This window comes from Phyllobates terribilis, unplaced genomic scaffold (assembly GCF_046119375.1).
Source record: "Phyllobates terribilis strain yellow unplaced genomic scaffold, ASM4611937v1 Scaffold_17__1_contigs__length_24005725, whole genome shotgun sequence".
Taxonomy (NCBI): Eukaryota; Metazoa; Chordata; class Amphibia; order Anura; family Dendrobatidae; genus Phyllobates; species Phyllobates terribilis.
In genome coordinates, this window is record NW_027362777.1 from 11698825 (window position 1) to 11714356 (window position 15532).

Genomic DNA, 15532 nt, shown 5'->3' on the forward strand with positions numbered 1-15532 from the left:
CAGCACACGCCGGGGCATCGGGGGTGAGTATAGCTTTATTTTTTTTATTTTTACGGTCACACTATATAAATCCATGCCTTTTGCATGGATTTATACAGTGTGACCTAGTTGTCAAGCACTTTCCCAGTGATGCTATCGCCTGGAAAGTGCTTGTCAGTCCGCATGCGGAAACACATGCGTTAACGCATGTGAATCCGCATGTATTCTGCAGGAAAAACGCATGCACAATCTGCATGCGTTTTTTCTGCCAGGGAGATGCAGAAATGCTGCAGAAATTTTCTGCTTCATTTCTGCATCGTGGGCACATAGCCTTACTCCTAACTTCTTTCTTTTTGACAGGAAATACTTCCACCAGCTCAGGGGTAGTGCGATGTGGAGCCCCTGTGTCCCCTCGTATGATAACCTCTTCCTGGGCTGGTGGGAGGAAACCACAATATTCAGGGATGATCATAAGTGGTGGCATCCATATATTTGGGTACAGTATAGATATATTGACCACATTTTTATCATCTGGTCGGGGACGAGTGAACAATTTTTTTTTAATTTTTCAGGGAGCTCTACATCAATAGCGATGGCCTTAGATTTACATCTGAGTTTAATTATTACCAGTTGCCTTTCTTGGATGTACTAATCTAGAAATAACGGGATGGGACCCTAGGGACACTCAACTACCATAAACCTACTAACACTAATAAACTATTGAAATGGGATAGCCACCACCCCATCCCACTGAAAAAGGCAATACCCAATGGCCAATTTTTACAGTTGAGAAGGAACTGTTCTAATGTCACAGATTTTAATATACAGACAATAGACATGAACACCAGATTCATGGAAAAAGGTACCCACAGTACATTTTGGATTCCGCACGATCGTTTACAGAAAAACAGGAGAGACAAACATTCCTCCATACCTAACCAAGAGACCAAGAAAAAGATGGGATAACACTGGTAATAGGAACTGAGTAACCGTATCTTTAATATCCTCAGAAAACACTAGGATGTACTTGTGGCCGACCCGGACCTGAGGGTGCTGTGGGATCTACTCCCACAATAACTTTCAGAATTGGTCAGTCAATTAGGGACCATTTAGTGCATAGTGTCTATAAAAAACCAAGGGGACATGGCTAGATAGAAGAATCTTTGGTTTCTTCAGATGTGGAGAATGTTTTTTCTGTAATTGGATGAGACATATAAATCTTGTTCCTCCACTGGTAAAACCATTGTTCAGAGGGATTATTCCAACTGTAAAACCTCGGGACTTGTATATATGGCCACATGCACCTGCCCCTAGATTATGTAGGCAAGGTCAAGAGGGAATCTAGGAGTAAGGTGGGGTAGCATCTGGGCGATATATGCCATGGTCACGACACCCCATTAGCGAGGCACATGAACAGTGTACATCGAGGTGAAGCCGGAGACATCTCCTTTTGTATTATTGAGGTGGTTAAACCCAATGTGAGAGGAGGTGATCACAATAGATGTATCCTCAAAAAGGAAAGTGAGTGGATTTCCAGATTGGATTCACTAGACCCTAAGGGACTGAATGAGCAAATTTCCTATGCTTGTTTGTGTGAATACAACCCCATTTTGGGTTACATTTTTGGATTTTATACTCTATTCATTGCTACTCTCATTGTTCATTCATTGTTCCCTGTAAATAGGGTTCACATATTGTTTTACTTCATGAAGAGATCTGAGCTTCTATATCAGAATTATTTCTTATCAGTTATATCCCATATATACTATTTACACTGTGTGCAGAATTATTAGGCAAATGAGTATTTTGATCACATGATACTTTTTATACATGTTGTCCTACTCCAAGCTGCATAGGCTTGAGAGACAACTACCAATTAAGTAAATCGGGTGATGTGCATCTCTGTAATGAGGAGGGGTGTTGACTAATGACATCAACACCCTATATAAGGTGTGCTTAATTATTAGGCAACTTCCTTTCTTTTGGCAAAATGGGTCAGAAGAGAGATTTGACGGGCTCTGAAAAGTCCAAAATTGTGAGATGTCTTGCAGAGGGATGCAGCAGTCTTGAAATTTCCAAACTTTTGAAGCGTGATCAACGAACAATCCAGCGTTTCATGGCAAATAGCCAACAGGGTCCCAAGAAGCGTGTTGGCCAAGAAAGGCGCAAAATAACTGCCCATGAATTGAGGAAAATCAAGCGTGAAGCTGCCAAGATGCCATTCGCCACCAGTTTTGCCATATTTCAGAGCTGCAACGTTACTGGAGTATCGAAAAGCTCAAGGTATTCGATACTAAGGGACATGGCCAAGGTAAGGAAGGCTGAAAAACGACCACCTTTGAACAAGAAACATAAGATAAAACGTCAAGAATGGGCCAAGAAATATCTTAAGACTGATTTTTCAAAGGTTTTATGAACTGATGAAATGAGAGTGACTCTTGATGGGCCAAATGGATGGGCCAGAGGCTGGATCAGTAAAGGGCAGAGAGCTCCACTCCGACTCAGACCCCAGCAAGGTGTAGGTGGGGTAATGGTATGGGCTGGTATCATCAAAGATGAACTTGTGGGACCTTTTCAGGTTGAGGATGGAGTGAAGCTCAACTCCCAGACCTACTGCCAGTTTCTGGAAGACAACTTCTTCAAGCAGTGGTACAGGAAGAAGTCGGTATCGTTCAAGAAAAACATGATTTTCATGCAGGACAATGCTCCATCACATGCATCCAACTACTCCACAGCGTGGCTGGCCAGTAAAGGTCTAAAAGAAGAAAAAATAATGACATGGCCCCCTTGTTCACCTGATCTGAACCCCATAGAGAACCTGTGGTCCATCATAAAATGTGAGATCTACAGGGAGGGAAAACAGTACACCTCTCGGAACAGTGTCTGGGAGGCTGTGGTGGCTGCTGCACGCAATGTTGATTGAAAACAGATCAAGCAACTGACAGAATCTATGGATGGAAGGCTGTTGAGTGTCATCATAAAGAAAGGTGGCTATATTGATCACTAATTTTTGGGGGTTTTGTTTTTGCATGTCAGAAATGTTTATTTCTAAATTTTGTGCACTGATATTGGTTTCCCTGGTGAAAATAAACAAGTGAGATGGGATTATATTTGGTTTTTATTAAGTTGCCTAATAATTCTGCACAGTAATAGTTAACTGCACAAACAAATATCCTCCTAAGATAGCCAAATCTAAAAAAAACCCACTCCAACTTCCAAAAATATTAAGCTTGGATATTTATAAGTCTTTTGGGTTGATTGAGAACATAGTTGTTGATCAATAATAAAAATAATCCTCGAAAATACAACTTGCCTAATAATTCTGCATGCAGTGTAGTAACTAACAAGTGTGGTGATCCTTGTTTATCTCTAATTATGCAATAGGGGTCAAATTTGACCATTTAGGAATATACTGTGGGCCATCATCCCATATTTTTTGTAGTGACAAAGTAGATCTACATGACTATTGCATGATGGGAGGATGTGCAATACTTGTGTATAATCTCCCATGAAGCTAATCTCAGAGACAGGACTTTTCTATATTGGAATGCAATCCAAATTCATTATGCGCTTCAGCGTGCAACTCATACTTATGGACATTCGCAGTCTCAGAATGATCCTAGATGTGCTCCGGCGTGTAACACAACTACGGGCATACGCAGTCCCGGGTACTACTGGCACGGTAGGAATCAGTTTATCTGGCTTTTCAGTGTAAAGCGCGTCACTTCCGGACATGCACACTAGGGGATGGACATTATCGGACCTCTAGCTCATGAGAAGTAGCGCAAGCGCAGTACATTATTGTAGACAGACTCCATTCTATATACAGTGAGTACGGAAAGTATTCAGACCCCTTTAAATTTTTCTCACCCTTTGTTTCATTGCAACCATTTAATAAATTCTAAAAAGTTAATTTTTTTTTTCTCATTAAAGTACACTCTGCACCCCATCTTGACTGAAAAAAAACAGAAATGTAGAACGCTTTGCAAATTTATTAAAGAAAAACTGAAATATCACATGGTCATAAGTATTCAGACCCTTTGCTCAGTATTGAGTAGAAGCACCCTTTTGAGCTAGTACAGCCATGAGTCTTCTTGGGATTGATGCAACAAGTTTTTGACACCTGGATTTGGGGATCCTCTGCAATTCTTCCTTGCAGATCCTCTCCAGTTCCGTCAGGTTGGATGGTGAACATGGGTGGACAGCCATTTTCAGGTCTCTCCAGAGATGCTCAATTGGGTTTAGGTCAGGGCTCTGGCTGGGCCAGTCAAGAATGGTCATAGAGTTGTTATGAAGCCACTCCTTTGTTATTTTAGCTGTGTGCTTAGGGTCATTGTCTTGTTGGAAGGTGAACCTTCGGCCAAGTCTGAGGTCCAGAGCACTCTGGAAGAGGTTTTCATCCAGGATATCTCGGTACTTGGCCGCATTCATGTTTCTTTCAATTGTAACCAGTCGTCCTGTCCCTGCAGCTGATAAACACCCCCATAGCATGATGCTGTCACCACCATGTTTCACTGTTGGGATTGTATTGGGCAGGTGATGAGCAGTGCCTAGTTTTCTCCACACATACCGCTTAGAATTATCACCAGAAAGTTCTATCTTCATCTCATCAGACCAGAGTATCTTATTTCTCATAGTCTGGGAGAACTTCATGTGTTTTAGAGCAAACTCTATGCGGGCTTTCATATGTCTTGCACTGAGGAGAGGCTTCCGTTGGGCCACTCTGCCATAAAGGCCCGACTGGTGGAGAGCTGCAGTGATAGTTGACTTTGTGGAAATTTCTCCCATCTCCCTACTGCATCTCTGGAGCTCAGCCACAGTGATTTTGGGGTTATTCTTTACCTCTCTCACCAAGGCTCTTCTCCAGCGATTGCTCAGTTTGGCTGAACGGCCAGGTCTAGGAAGACTTCTGATGGTCCCAAACTTCTTCCATTTAATGATTATGGAGGCCACTGTAAACCTTGAGTAATGCAGAAATTCTTTTGTAACCTTGGCCGGATCTGTGCCTTGCCACAATTCTGTCTCTGAGCTCCTTGGACAGTTCCTTTGAGCTCATGATTCTCATTTGGTCTGACATGCACTGTGATCTGTGAGGTCTTATATAGACAGGTGTGTGCCTTTCCAAATCAAGTCCTATCAGTTCAATTAAACACAGTTGGACTCCAATGAAGGAGTAGAACCATCTCAAGGAGGATCACAAGGAAATGGACAGCATGTGACTTAAATATGATTGTCTGTGCAAAGGGTCTGAATACTTATGACCATGTGATATTTCAGTTTTTCTTTGTTAATAAATTAAAAAAAAAATCTACATTTGTTTTTTTCAGTCAAGAAGGGGTGCAAAGTGTACATTAATGAGAAAAAAAATGAACTTTTTAGAATTTACCAAATGGCTGCAATGAAACAAAGAGTGAAAAATTTAAAGGGGTCTGAATACTTTCCATACCCACTGTAAAGCGGTGCTGCACGTAGTGGCTTAGAGGAATGCGGTGTCCACCGCTAGTTCCTGGTGGTGCTGTGTGCGTTGTTAGGGGCAGGATGGTATCTAAAGGCGGGGGGCGGGAATAGTGAGGGCGGCTGACCAATCGCCGCCAATCCCACAGGGCTGTGTAGTGTGAACTCCGGAAGTGCACGTGTGACGTCACCGGAAGTGACTCACTGCTCCCAGGAAGCTGTGCGTTCAACAGGCCAGTGTAAATGCGTTTCAGTGAGCCGGAAGTTTGAGGGAGAGAGAACGTGCGTTCCACCAGTATAGAGCATAAGACCCCATGGGCATGAGCCAGAGCCTTTGATGGAGTGGTGAAGGATCCAGGAGAGGGGACAAGAATGTGCCAGAGAGGAATAATCTTCAATAAAGGAGACAATATATGAGTAGGATATGGAGATCAAAACATGTATATTATTGACCTATTCAAATTGAAGACCACATTTCCAAGCGTAAAATACATTTCAACATAGGGTCACATAAGATCCCTGGGTGACAAGTTTCTTTATACCAATTGTCCAATGAGAACCAAACTCCAAATATAAAAAAACCTTATAGAAAGGCAGTAGGTCATAGTCCCTATTAAGGCTTTTCGGTGAAAAGCACCGTGATGGGTACCAATGTGGCCCCCCCCATATGCAAATTGCTTCATGTCATCTTTCGAGAATCAGGTAGTCTACTCTAATCCGCTTTTTCAAGAACATTCCATTCTCTGGGAACGTTTCATAGATGACATCTTTTGCATATGAGAGGGTCCCTTAGAATCCTTAGAGGTTTTTCTCCACACTTAACTCCGCATAGCCAGATTTGAGCTTCACCATGACATATGATTCAAGCAGTGTTAGTTTCCAAGGATCAAGGATACACAGGGCCACCTAACAACTGACCTCTATTCCAAGCCCACCGATCGCAATGGCCTATTACACTTTTCTAACAATCATCCAAGGTCGTTGAAGAAATCTATACCTACATCACAATTTCAGAGGGTCAAACAGATAGTGTCCAGTGACACTATCCGCAATCAGAGGTTACAAGAAATGATGACCAAATTCATTGAACGAGGCTATCCACCTAGCTTCTTGCATCCCCAGGCGTCGAATTCCAGAACTGATCGTTCAAACACTAAGGACAGAATCCCCTTCGTTCACACGTTCCACCCCTTCGCCTACATCTTACATAAAACCATTAGGAAACACTAGAACATCTTACAAACCAGCTATCCCACGATCCCTGCGTTCCAACAACCCCCTTCCTACCGTGTTTTAAGAGAGCAACCAATATTAGAGACTCTCTGGTATGTGCCGATTTGGGCACAGCGCACCAATGTCCTAAACAACGGTTCTTCCAGAATCCCAAAATGGATTCAAAGCACAAGTCCACAATTCTGTGCAAAAACCTAATGTTACCCATTCCCCAACACTTTATCACGGCAGGACATAGTATTTCTCAATTCAAATACCAGGTATTGGAACAAGTTTTGACACCACGTCGGAGGGGGCGACCAAGTGAGCCTTCTCAAACGTAGAGAAGCCTTCTGGATTCATGAATTACAGTCCTTAGAGCCGAAAGACCTTAATAGGGACTGTGACCTACTGGCTTTTTATATAAGGTTTTTTTATGTTTGGAGTTTGGTTCTCAATGAACAATTGGTATAGAGAAACTTGTCATCCAGGGATCTTATGTGACCCCATGTTGAAATGTATTTTACGTTTTTAAATGTGGTCTTCAATTTGAATAGGTCAATAATATACATGTTTTGATCTCCATATCCTACTCAAATATTGTCTCCTTTATTGCAGATTATTCCTCTCTGGACACTCTTGGCCCCTCTCCTGGATCCTTCTCAACTCCAACAAAGGCTCTGGCTCATGCCCATTGGGGGCTCTATATTGGTGTAACGCACGTTCTCTCTCCCTGGCACTCAAACTTCCAGCTCACTGGAACGCGTTTACACCGGCCTGTGGAACGCACAGCTTCCTGGGAGCAGCGTGTCACTTCCGGTGACGTCACACGTGCACTTCCGGAGTTCACACTACACAGCACTGCGGGATTGGCCGCGATTGGTCAGCCGCCCTCACTATTCCCGCCCCCCACCTTTAGAAACCATCCTACCCCTGAAAACGCGCACAGTACCAGGAACTAGCGGTGGACACCGCGTTCCTCTAAGCCACTACGTGCAGTACCAACTTATAACCAGGAACTAGGGGTCACAGGTATGCTACGTCCAGCTCTATTCTGTGTATCTCTGCCTCCACAGTCCCTCTCAGCTGATAACTGTGAGTCTGCCACTCTCTGCTCTTTTCTGCAGACCCAAGCAACCAGTGTCACTATATCTCCACACTTTTGAATTCCTACCTTTGAATACCATCCAGCAGTCTAGTAGGTGTCAGCTCGCTTCAATTTTTATATATACTTGCTCTATACTATGATGTTGTATCCGTATTAATGGGGTTTGATGAAATATTATGCACTGTTTGACAGCATGTTTATTGTTCAGGTTAAACAAGAGATATTATCATGTTATTGCGCAATGATCCATTTGTATATGCTTTTTTAATTTTATTATTTATTATTATTCTTCTATTTATTGTTTTGTTCTTTGTGCTATTTCCAACAGTTACTGATGAAGGTCAGATCGACCTAAACGCTAACTTTTGTTTTTGGACTGCATTAAAAAAATTGAACCATTGAATGCCGAGGTTATTCTCCATTCCAGTGTCAGAAAATGCGACGAGAATTAGCTTTATGGAAGATGAGTCTATGAGAAACGTATTCGGCTGCGTGCCCACGTTGCGTATTACAGGCGTATATGCTGCGGAATTTCCGCAGCGTAACTGCTTGTAAAACGCATGTATATCCGCACCCCATGGTCCCCAATGGCATTCCGCAATGTCAATGCCCATGCTGCGGATTTTTCCGCAGCGTATATGCTGCGGTCAAAAATCCGCAGCATGTTCGTTAATTTTGCGGAATCAATGTGCGGATGGTACCCAAGTCTGGATGAGAGGAGACTCTCATCCAGACCTGGGTACCAAAGAACCTGTAAAAAAAAGAAAAAATAAAGTTTATACTTATCTTCTGATGTCTTCCCGGTGTTTTCCCGCCGTCGCGCTGTTGTGTGAAGGACCTGCCACGTCATTGAGTCATGTGACCCATCACATGACTCAATGACGTCACCGCAGGTCCTGCACACAACAGCATGAGCCGCTCAAGACTCCGGACGGGGCAGAGAATGCATCGGAAAGTGAGTATAAACTTTATTTTTTTTATTTTTTACCATTCTGATTTTTTTTTTTTTAACTATTACTTGGTCACACTATATAAATCCATGCCGGTTGCATGGATTTATATAGTGTGAACAAGTTGTCAAGCACTTTTCCAAGTGATGCTTAAATCACTTGGAGAAGTGCTTGATAACCCGCATGCGGAAATGCATGCAAAGACACTGCAAAGACGCCTCACAAACGCTTCTACCTGGCGGGAAAACCGCATGTAAAATCCGCATGCGATTTTCCCGCCTGGGAGAAGCGTAAAAAATATGCTTCAGTTCCGCAACGTGGGCACTTAGCCTTCAGCTGCCTACTCCGAGGAAGAAACTGCTTGTTGTCTGTGGCCTAAAATATAAAGGTTTTATTACTAGATGTAAAGTAAAAAACTAAATGATGTGAAATAATAAATCTCCTTATATGTTTCCTCTCATTATCTCCAATAGTTGTATTATTACACAGGATTTTTATGATGTTCCATCAACTTATCTTCTTCTCATTCAGGTCTCTACAATATCGGATCCTCTCAGTGAAGATCTATATATGAACATTTTCCTGATTTACTCATCAAAGATGGATATGGATAGAGACAAGATGGCGGAGAGGATATTACACCTCACCCTAGAGATCCTCTTCCGGCTTACTGGAGAGGTGAGAGATTCTGATGACGTCACATTACATCATTCTTATCTATGGGAATAACAGATGGGCAGAACTGGAGAGGTGAGGACTCTGGAAATGTCTGTAGTGAGATTTATTAATGTGTCTCTCCATAACCAGAGATTAATCACGGGGCCTCCACCTCACCCCCTGATACATGAGGACATCAGTGACCAGAAGATCCTAGAACTCACCTACAAGATGATTGAGCTGCTGACTGGAGAGGTGACACTGCTGGGAATGCTGGGACATTATACAGTAACGCTATGGAGGGATCGAGGGGATGATGGTATCATTGTATGTGTCAGGTTCCTATAAGGTGTCAGGATGTCGCCGTCTATTTTTCCATGGAGGAGTGGGAGTATTTAGAAGGACACAAAGATCTGTACAGGGACTTCATGATGGAGGTTCCCCAGCCCCTCACATCACCAGGTAATAGACAGGACTAAATACACATGGCCTATAATTGTCTATATGTAAAGAATGAATTCAGACCCTGTATGTGTTTCCTCCAGATCTATCCAGTAAGAAGACAACACCAGAGAGATGTCTCCGTCCTCTTCTTCCACAGGACTGTAAACAAGAAGATCCCAATGTTCCTCAGGATCATCAGGTAGATGAAGAGAAGGTGTCATGAGATCTCCCCTATGATATGTAGACAGCTGTGAAGGTCTTGTGTTCAGTCTTGTTTTATCCACCATTATTATGTTTTATATTTGTGTAATGAGAACGGTGGAGATGGCAGGATTAGAGCTGATCATAGATGTGACTTCTCCATCTGTCTTTGACTTTTATAATATTTGTTTCAGGGTGAAGATCTGACCCATATTAATACTACAGAGACATATGTAAGGGGTGATGAGTGGTGTAAAGAGGAGATTCCTACATATGACTACCCAGGTGAGTAGTAACCACTAAATGCACAGAAGTCACAGATTCTTCTCAGTCACCGGCTGTGGCTGCTTTATCAGTGGTGTAGTCTGGCTGTATCACAATTTTGTGAGCACCATTTTACCTCTAGACCACAACATTCTCCTCCGTCTGAAAATGTTCAGATTACTTTGGGAAATTATGAAAGCCCTTTTCTATAGAATTTACAACCTGGAGGATCCACCTGCCCCCTGGGATTAGATGATGCTGACCGTTACCTGCCCAGATCTGTAAACTACAAAGCTAAATGACAGCTTAAGTAGAATGTGCTGACAAGTTAGAAAATCACTTGAAGAAAAATATTATGATGGTCCTGTAAGAGAAAGCGGAGGGTAATGATGCTGTTGGCTTCCTAGATCCCTGATATCTTAATGGATGAATCTACCTTCTCTCCCTTCTGTGCTGCTGAATGTCCTCATATGGTCCCTACAAGACCAGGTCCAGTCTTTCTGGCCAAACTTCACTTTTATGATCGACATTAAATTTGCAGTGAGGCCAAGTGTGAATTTCTATACAATAACAACAGAGTTTCCCTTTATCCTGACTGTTCAATTTATTTTAAAACCGACTAACTTCAATCAGGATTGTGATAAACTATACAGAAAACATTACTCCTGTGCCATGATATATCTCTAAGCTGTGCGTGGCTGATGGCTGTAATATACATTTATTCCCGCCTGCAGGAGATGTGTTGGCTCGAGCCCTGGTTTCATGGATTCACTCCACGTCATAAATTCCATTATGTTTTCAGTCCTAAGGAATTCAGATTACTGCACAATCTCTCCTGAAATGGGGGCACTAATACTTTCTCTACTCTCCTGGTCAGGACTCATAGTAGCTCCAATGGTCCACCATAAATAAGTGCCACTCCAGTTTAGTGTTGGATTTCTCCCTTCATACATACGTTGTTGTTGGGGATGTTACATGTTTTTATATTCTTTCTTTTTTTTTACAGGTTCATTCTGTATGATAGTTTCATTGTAGTGGGATCGGCTTTCCTCATTTATGTGACTCTGTAACTCCCTGGTCGTCTTTCAAAAAGATCTCCATTGCCTCTTCCAAATGCCCGAGATCTAAATTTAAGACGCCTCATCTCTGCAGTATTGTAAAAAGTTCTCTTTGAACATCTAATATTTCTTCTTGAATCTCATCTGACTGAAAATATTGTCCCTTACTATAGTTTAGATTGCCAAGAGCCCCCGAGCCCCATACTTTAATTACTCCCATTACCAGCGCTGCCTGCAGAATGAATAAGGCGGCTCCTGGTGACAGAAGCAGATTCACAGGATCAGATCCCAGAGGAGATGGGACAAACCATTTGCAGAAGCCGTAATATGACAAAATGTCAGAAAACCAGGGCAGTAGAATTCCCCATAAAGTGACTTCATTTTGGAAATTACAACTCTCAGTGAATTAATCTATAGGAGTAGTGACTATTTTGACTACACAGGGACTTTCCGAAAATTAGTCCTGGATGTTGGAGAGTAAAAATTGCAGATTGGCCATTTTATTATCCAACACGTATTGCTCAGATTGTGCTCCAGGAGACTCAAACACCTTAAATTAAGTGGGTTCTTCTCACTATAGTAATGCCAAATGCATAGATGCTAAATGTGTTTTGGGCGCACTGCAAGGCTCAGATGCGAGGGTGAGATCTGACTTCGGAAAAGCAGATATTGCTGGATTGGTTTATAGAAGCCATGCTGATTATCAAGAGCCTTTGAGCCACTAATAATGTGGAAACCTCTGTTTTTCCACTGACAGATGATGGACCTGAGTGGGGACTTGTTTTTTGTGGGATGAGTAGAAGTTTTTATTGGTATCATTTTTCCCTACATAACATTGTTTGATGGCTTCTTATTCCATATTTTGGAGGCAGAATGAACAGTTGGACACCACGCTCTACTGGTTCATCCTATCAGGTTTTCTATTAGACTGTGAACTGTCATTCGGTCAATAACTTCCCATTTCTACGGACATTTTAAGTACAATTAACACAAGAATCCCATAGAAAAATAAATAAAGATTGCATACCACTTCTTAATCAATCTAAACAAACACATCCCTGGCTACATGCTAATCCAGGGAAATGAAGAGCTATATGCTCAAGTTTAAAAATCTATTTTATTAGACACAAATCTAAAAAATAGAGGAATATTTAAACTTGAGCATATATCTCTTCATTTCCCTGGATTAGCATGTAGCCCAGGGATGTGTCTGTTTAGACATTTTAAGTAGAAATGTTCAAAAATATAAATTTCAAGGATATTGTATTCAAAATTAATAATTGTTTTTTTTCTTGGCAGATGACTGTACCAGGAGATCAGATGGACAGGAGATTTTTAAATCTGATGATCTTGAGATCCCACAGGATACAATTGAAGTGAATGCCATTACTCCAGATATACCATCATCCCTTCACAGCAAACATCAATCATCTGATCCTATGAAACAGGTCCTGTCTTCTGATTCATTACCAACTACTAAGGAAAATCAAAATAAAATAAGCATTAAAAAACGAACTGCTCCTAAAGCAAAGAAATCATTTTCAAGTTCAGAATATGGAAATAGTTTTACCCTCGAAAAGTCTATTCTTCAACATCAAAAAATACACACAGCGGACAATAGATTTTTTTGTTCCAAATGTGGAAAATGTTTTAACCAGAAATCAGTTTTTGTTAATCACCAGAGAACCCACACAGGGGAGAAGCCCTTTTCCTGTTCAGAATGTGGGAAATGTTTTAATCGTAAAATGAATCTTGATACACACAAGAGCACCCACACAGGGGAGAAGCCTTTTTCCTGTTCAGAATGTGGGAAATGTTTTAACCAGAAATCAGTTTTGATTAAGCACCAGAGAACTCACACAGGGGAGAAGCCTTTTTCCTGTTCAAAATGTGGAAAATGTTTTAACCAGAAATCCAATTTGATTAGGCACCAGAGAACCCACATAGGGGAGAAGCCTTTTTTCTAATCTTTTTTTTTAATCCAATACATTTTTATTGAGATTTTTTCATTAGTTTTTTTTTTTTTTTTTTTACAAAACTGGAAACCAGCACATACAATAATAAAATAACATACCATAGGGATCACATACATGCATCTCTCCTATATATCCTTTCAGCTTGCCCATTACCGTCTGATAACTTGCAATTACTATATCTTACAATTAACATTCCACATTCTTGAAATCTCTTATATAACCATAATATTGTAATAAACATTATAATCCTATACACATATAGGTGTGCTATATTACCCATACCACATGTTAAGGAATTCCAATACACATTACAATGAAACATTAGACCTCGCCAATACCCCCCCCTCCCCCATAAGTCATTGTCTCTCCAACAATAACCCCCTTGATGGCATTCCAGGTGTATCCAACCATAAGCCCCATATTTTCTCAAATTTCTTCATTGAGTTTCATTTTTTATATACCCCTTTTTCTAATCTGATAATATTATTTATCCTATTTTTGAGTTCACTAATTTCTGGAGTTGAGGGGTTAATCCATTTGGATGCAATATGTTTCCTATCGTGAAATCCCTATTGAAATTGGGTCAAATTCCATATTATCTTCTAATATACCTAATAGGCATTTTTTGGGCCTGGTTGAATATCTATTTTATATACCCTCTGTTAGGCGTCGGTCTGGTGGTGGATTCGAAATGGGTCCAGGACCTTCTGTGGTCTCCCATTTCAGTCCAGCCAGGGCTGATGCAGCTCAGCATTGCCATCAGCCTCAACACCTAGCTGGTCCGTGAGCACTGTTTATCTCCCAGGTAGTTGTGCCTAGCAATGTTAAGCCTGGGTTGCAGAAGGAGACAGGGCTTGTGGAATCTAAGTCCAGGATTTGCCGAACTGAGCATGTCCGTGACCTGGCGGATCATGATTGGTGGGTTGGCACCCACCTGACCCGGTGACCTGGCACCGCCTGATTGGTCCACGGGTAACGTCACCAATGGCGCGTCGGTGGGCAGGGCTTAGTCTTTAAAAGGCCCGCCCACAAACATGGCGACGCGCTCAGATCATTTTGCAAGTGTTGCCGTTGTGTGGACGAGTGTATTCCACGTGCTCTCTAGCTGCTCTCTCCGTGACCTGCCGATGCCAGAGTTAGCTCGGCTGATTAGCACAGGTCACTCAGGCAGGCTTAGATTCGTTTAGGCAGGTAGCTACGTCTTGCAGCCTGGCTCAGCCAAAGGGGTCGCCTAACACCTCGAGCAGTCTGCAGACACCGTGTCCACGGCTATCGCCTGTTAGCCACGTGGAATAGTACCCTTCAGTCCGGTGGCACGCCGGCTGGAGGCATGTGTACCCGTCGCGTAGTCACACGCATCTTAGCGCCAATCCCTACACGGAAGGGTTTAAGATTTAAGTTGGTTGCGTACCTTTCCACCCGGAAAGTGTTCGGCAGCAGTCCTCCAGGCTGCATTGCGGACCCTGGGGTCGGTTGTGTTCCATTTTAATAAAGTTGTCTGCAACCGCCCTCCTAACACCCTCTTTATAATAGACAGAACTCATTTACAGTATTTACCTAACTCCCGGCATTCCCATAGTGTATGTAATAGGCCCGCATCATCCATTTTACATCTTGGACGTTCAGCAGCAGTCTGGTATCCTATGTTACATAGGAATCTAGGCGTCTTATATTTCCTGTGTATTAATATGATCTGGGAGAATCTCTGAGCCTCGTATAAAGATAATTGGGGAACCAGTTCTTATACCGCTCTCCATTGATCCTCAGAAATTGGACCTATATCTCCATCCATTTTTGTCTAGCTGGAGAAGGAAATATTTTTAAATAATTATCAAGAAGGACTCAGTAAATATCAGAAATACGACCCTTAATATTTCCCTTCTCTAATACCAACTTAACAAAAGTATTATTTTCTACCCAGAAGGGAATCCATCTTGATTGTGCATTAAATGAATGCCGAAACTGTAGATATTTATAGAATTGTTTATTTGTCAACCCAAATCCCCCCTTTAATTGATCAAAGCACTTAAGTTTCCCTTCAGACAATGTTTTATATCGTATATATTCCTTTATCCACCCAACTCCGGAATCCCTCTAATTTATAGACCTCTTCATATTTATTATTAAACCATATAGGTGTAGATTCATTGCAGTCTCCTATTTCCATTATATGATTACCCCTATCTCAGACCTTGTAGAGTAGAGCAAGTGTAGGGTATAGTGATTTCT

At 41.9% G+C, this 15532-nt stretch overlaps 1 protein-coding gene across 1 annotated transcript in view; it reads left to right on the plus strand.

Annotated features, from left to right (window-relative positions):
• Window positions 1–15532, plus strand: part of LOC141176191 (uncharacterized) — a 183913-nt gene that overhangs the window by 40856 nt on the left and 127525 nt on the right. Inside the window, exon 5 of the mRNA XM_073660184.1 lies at window positions 12986–13270. Within this exon, the coding sequence (XP_073516285.1) occupies window positions 12986–13270 (285 nt within the window). The remainder of the gene's footprint in view (window positions 1–12985; window positions 13271–15532) is intronic.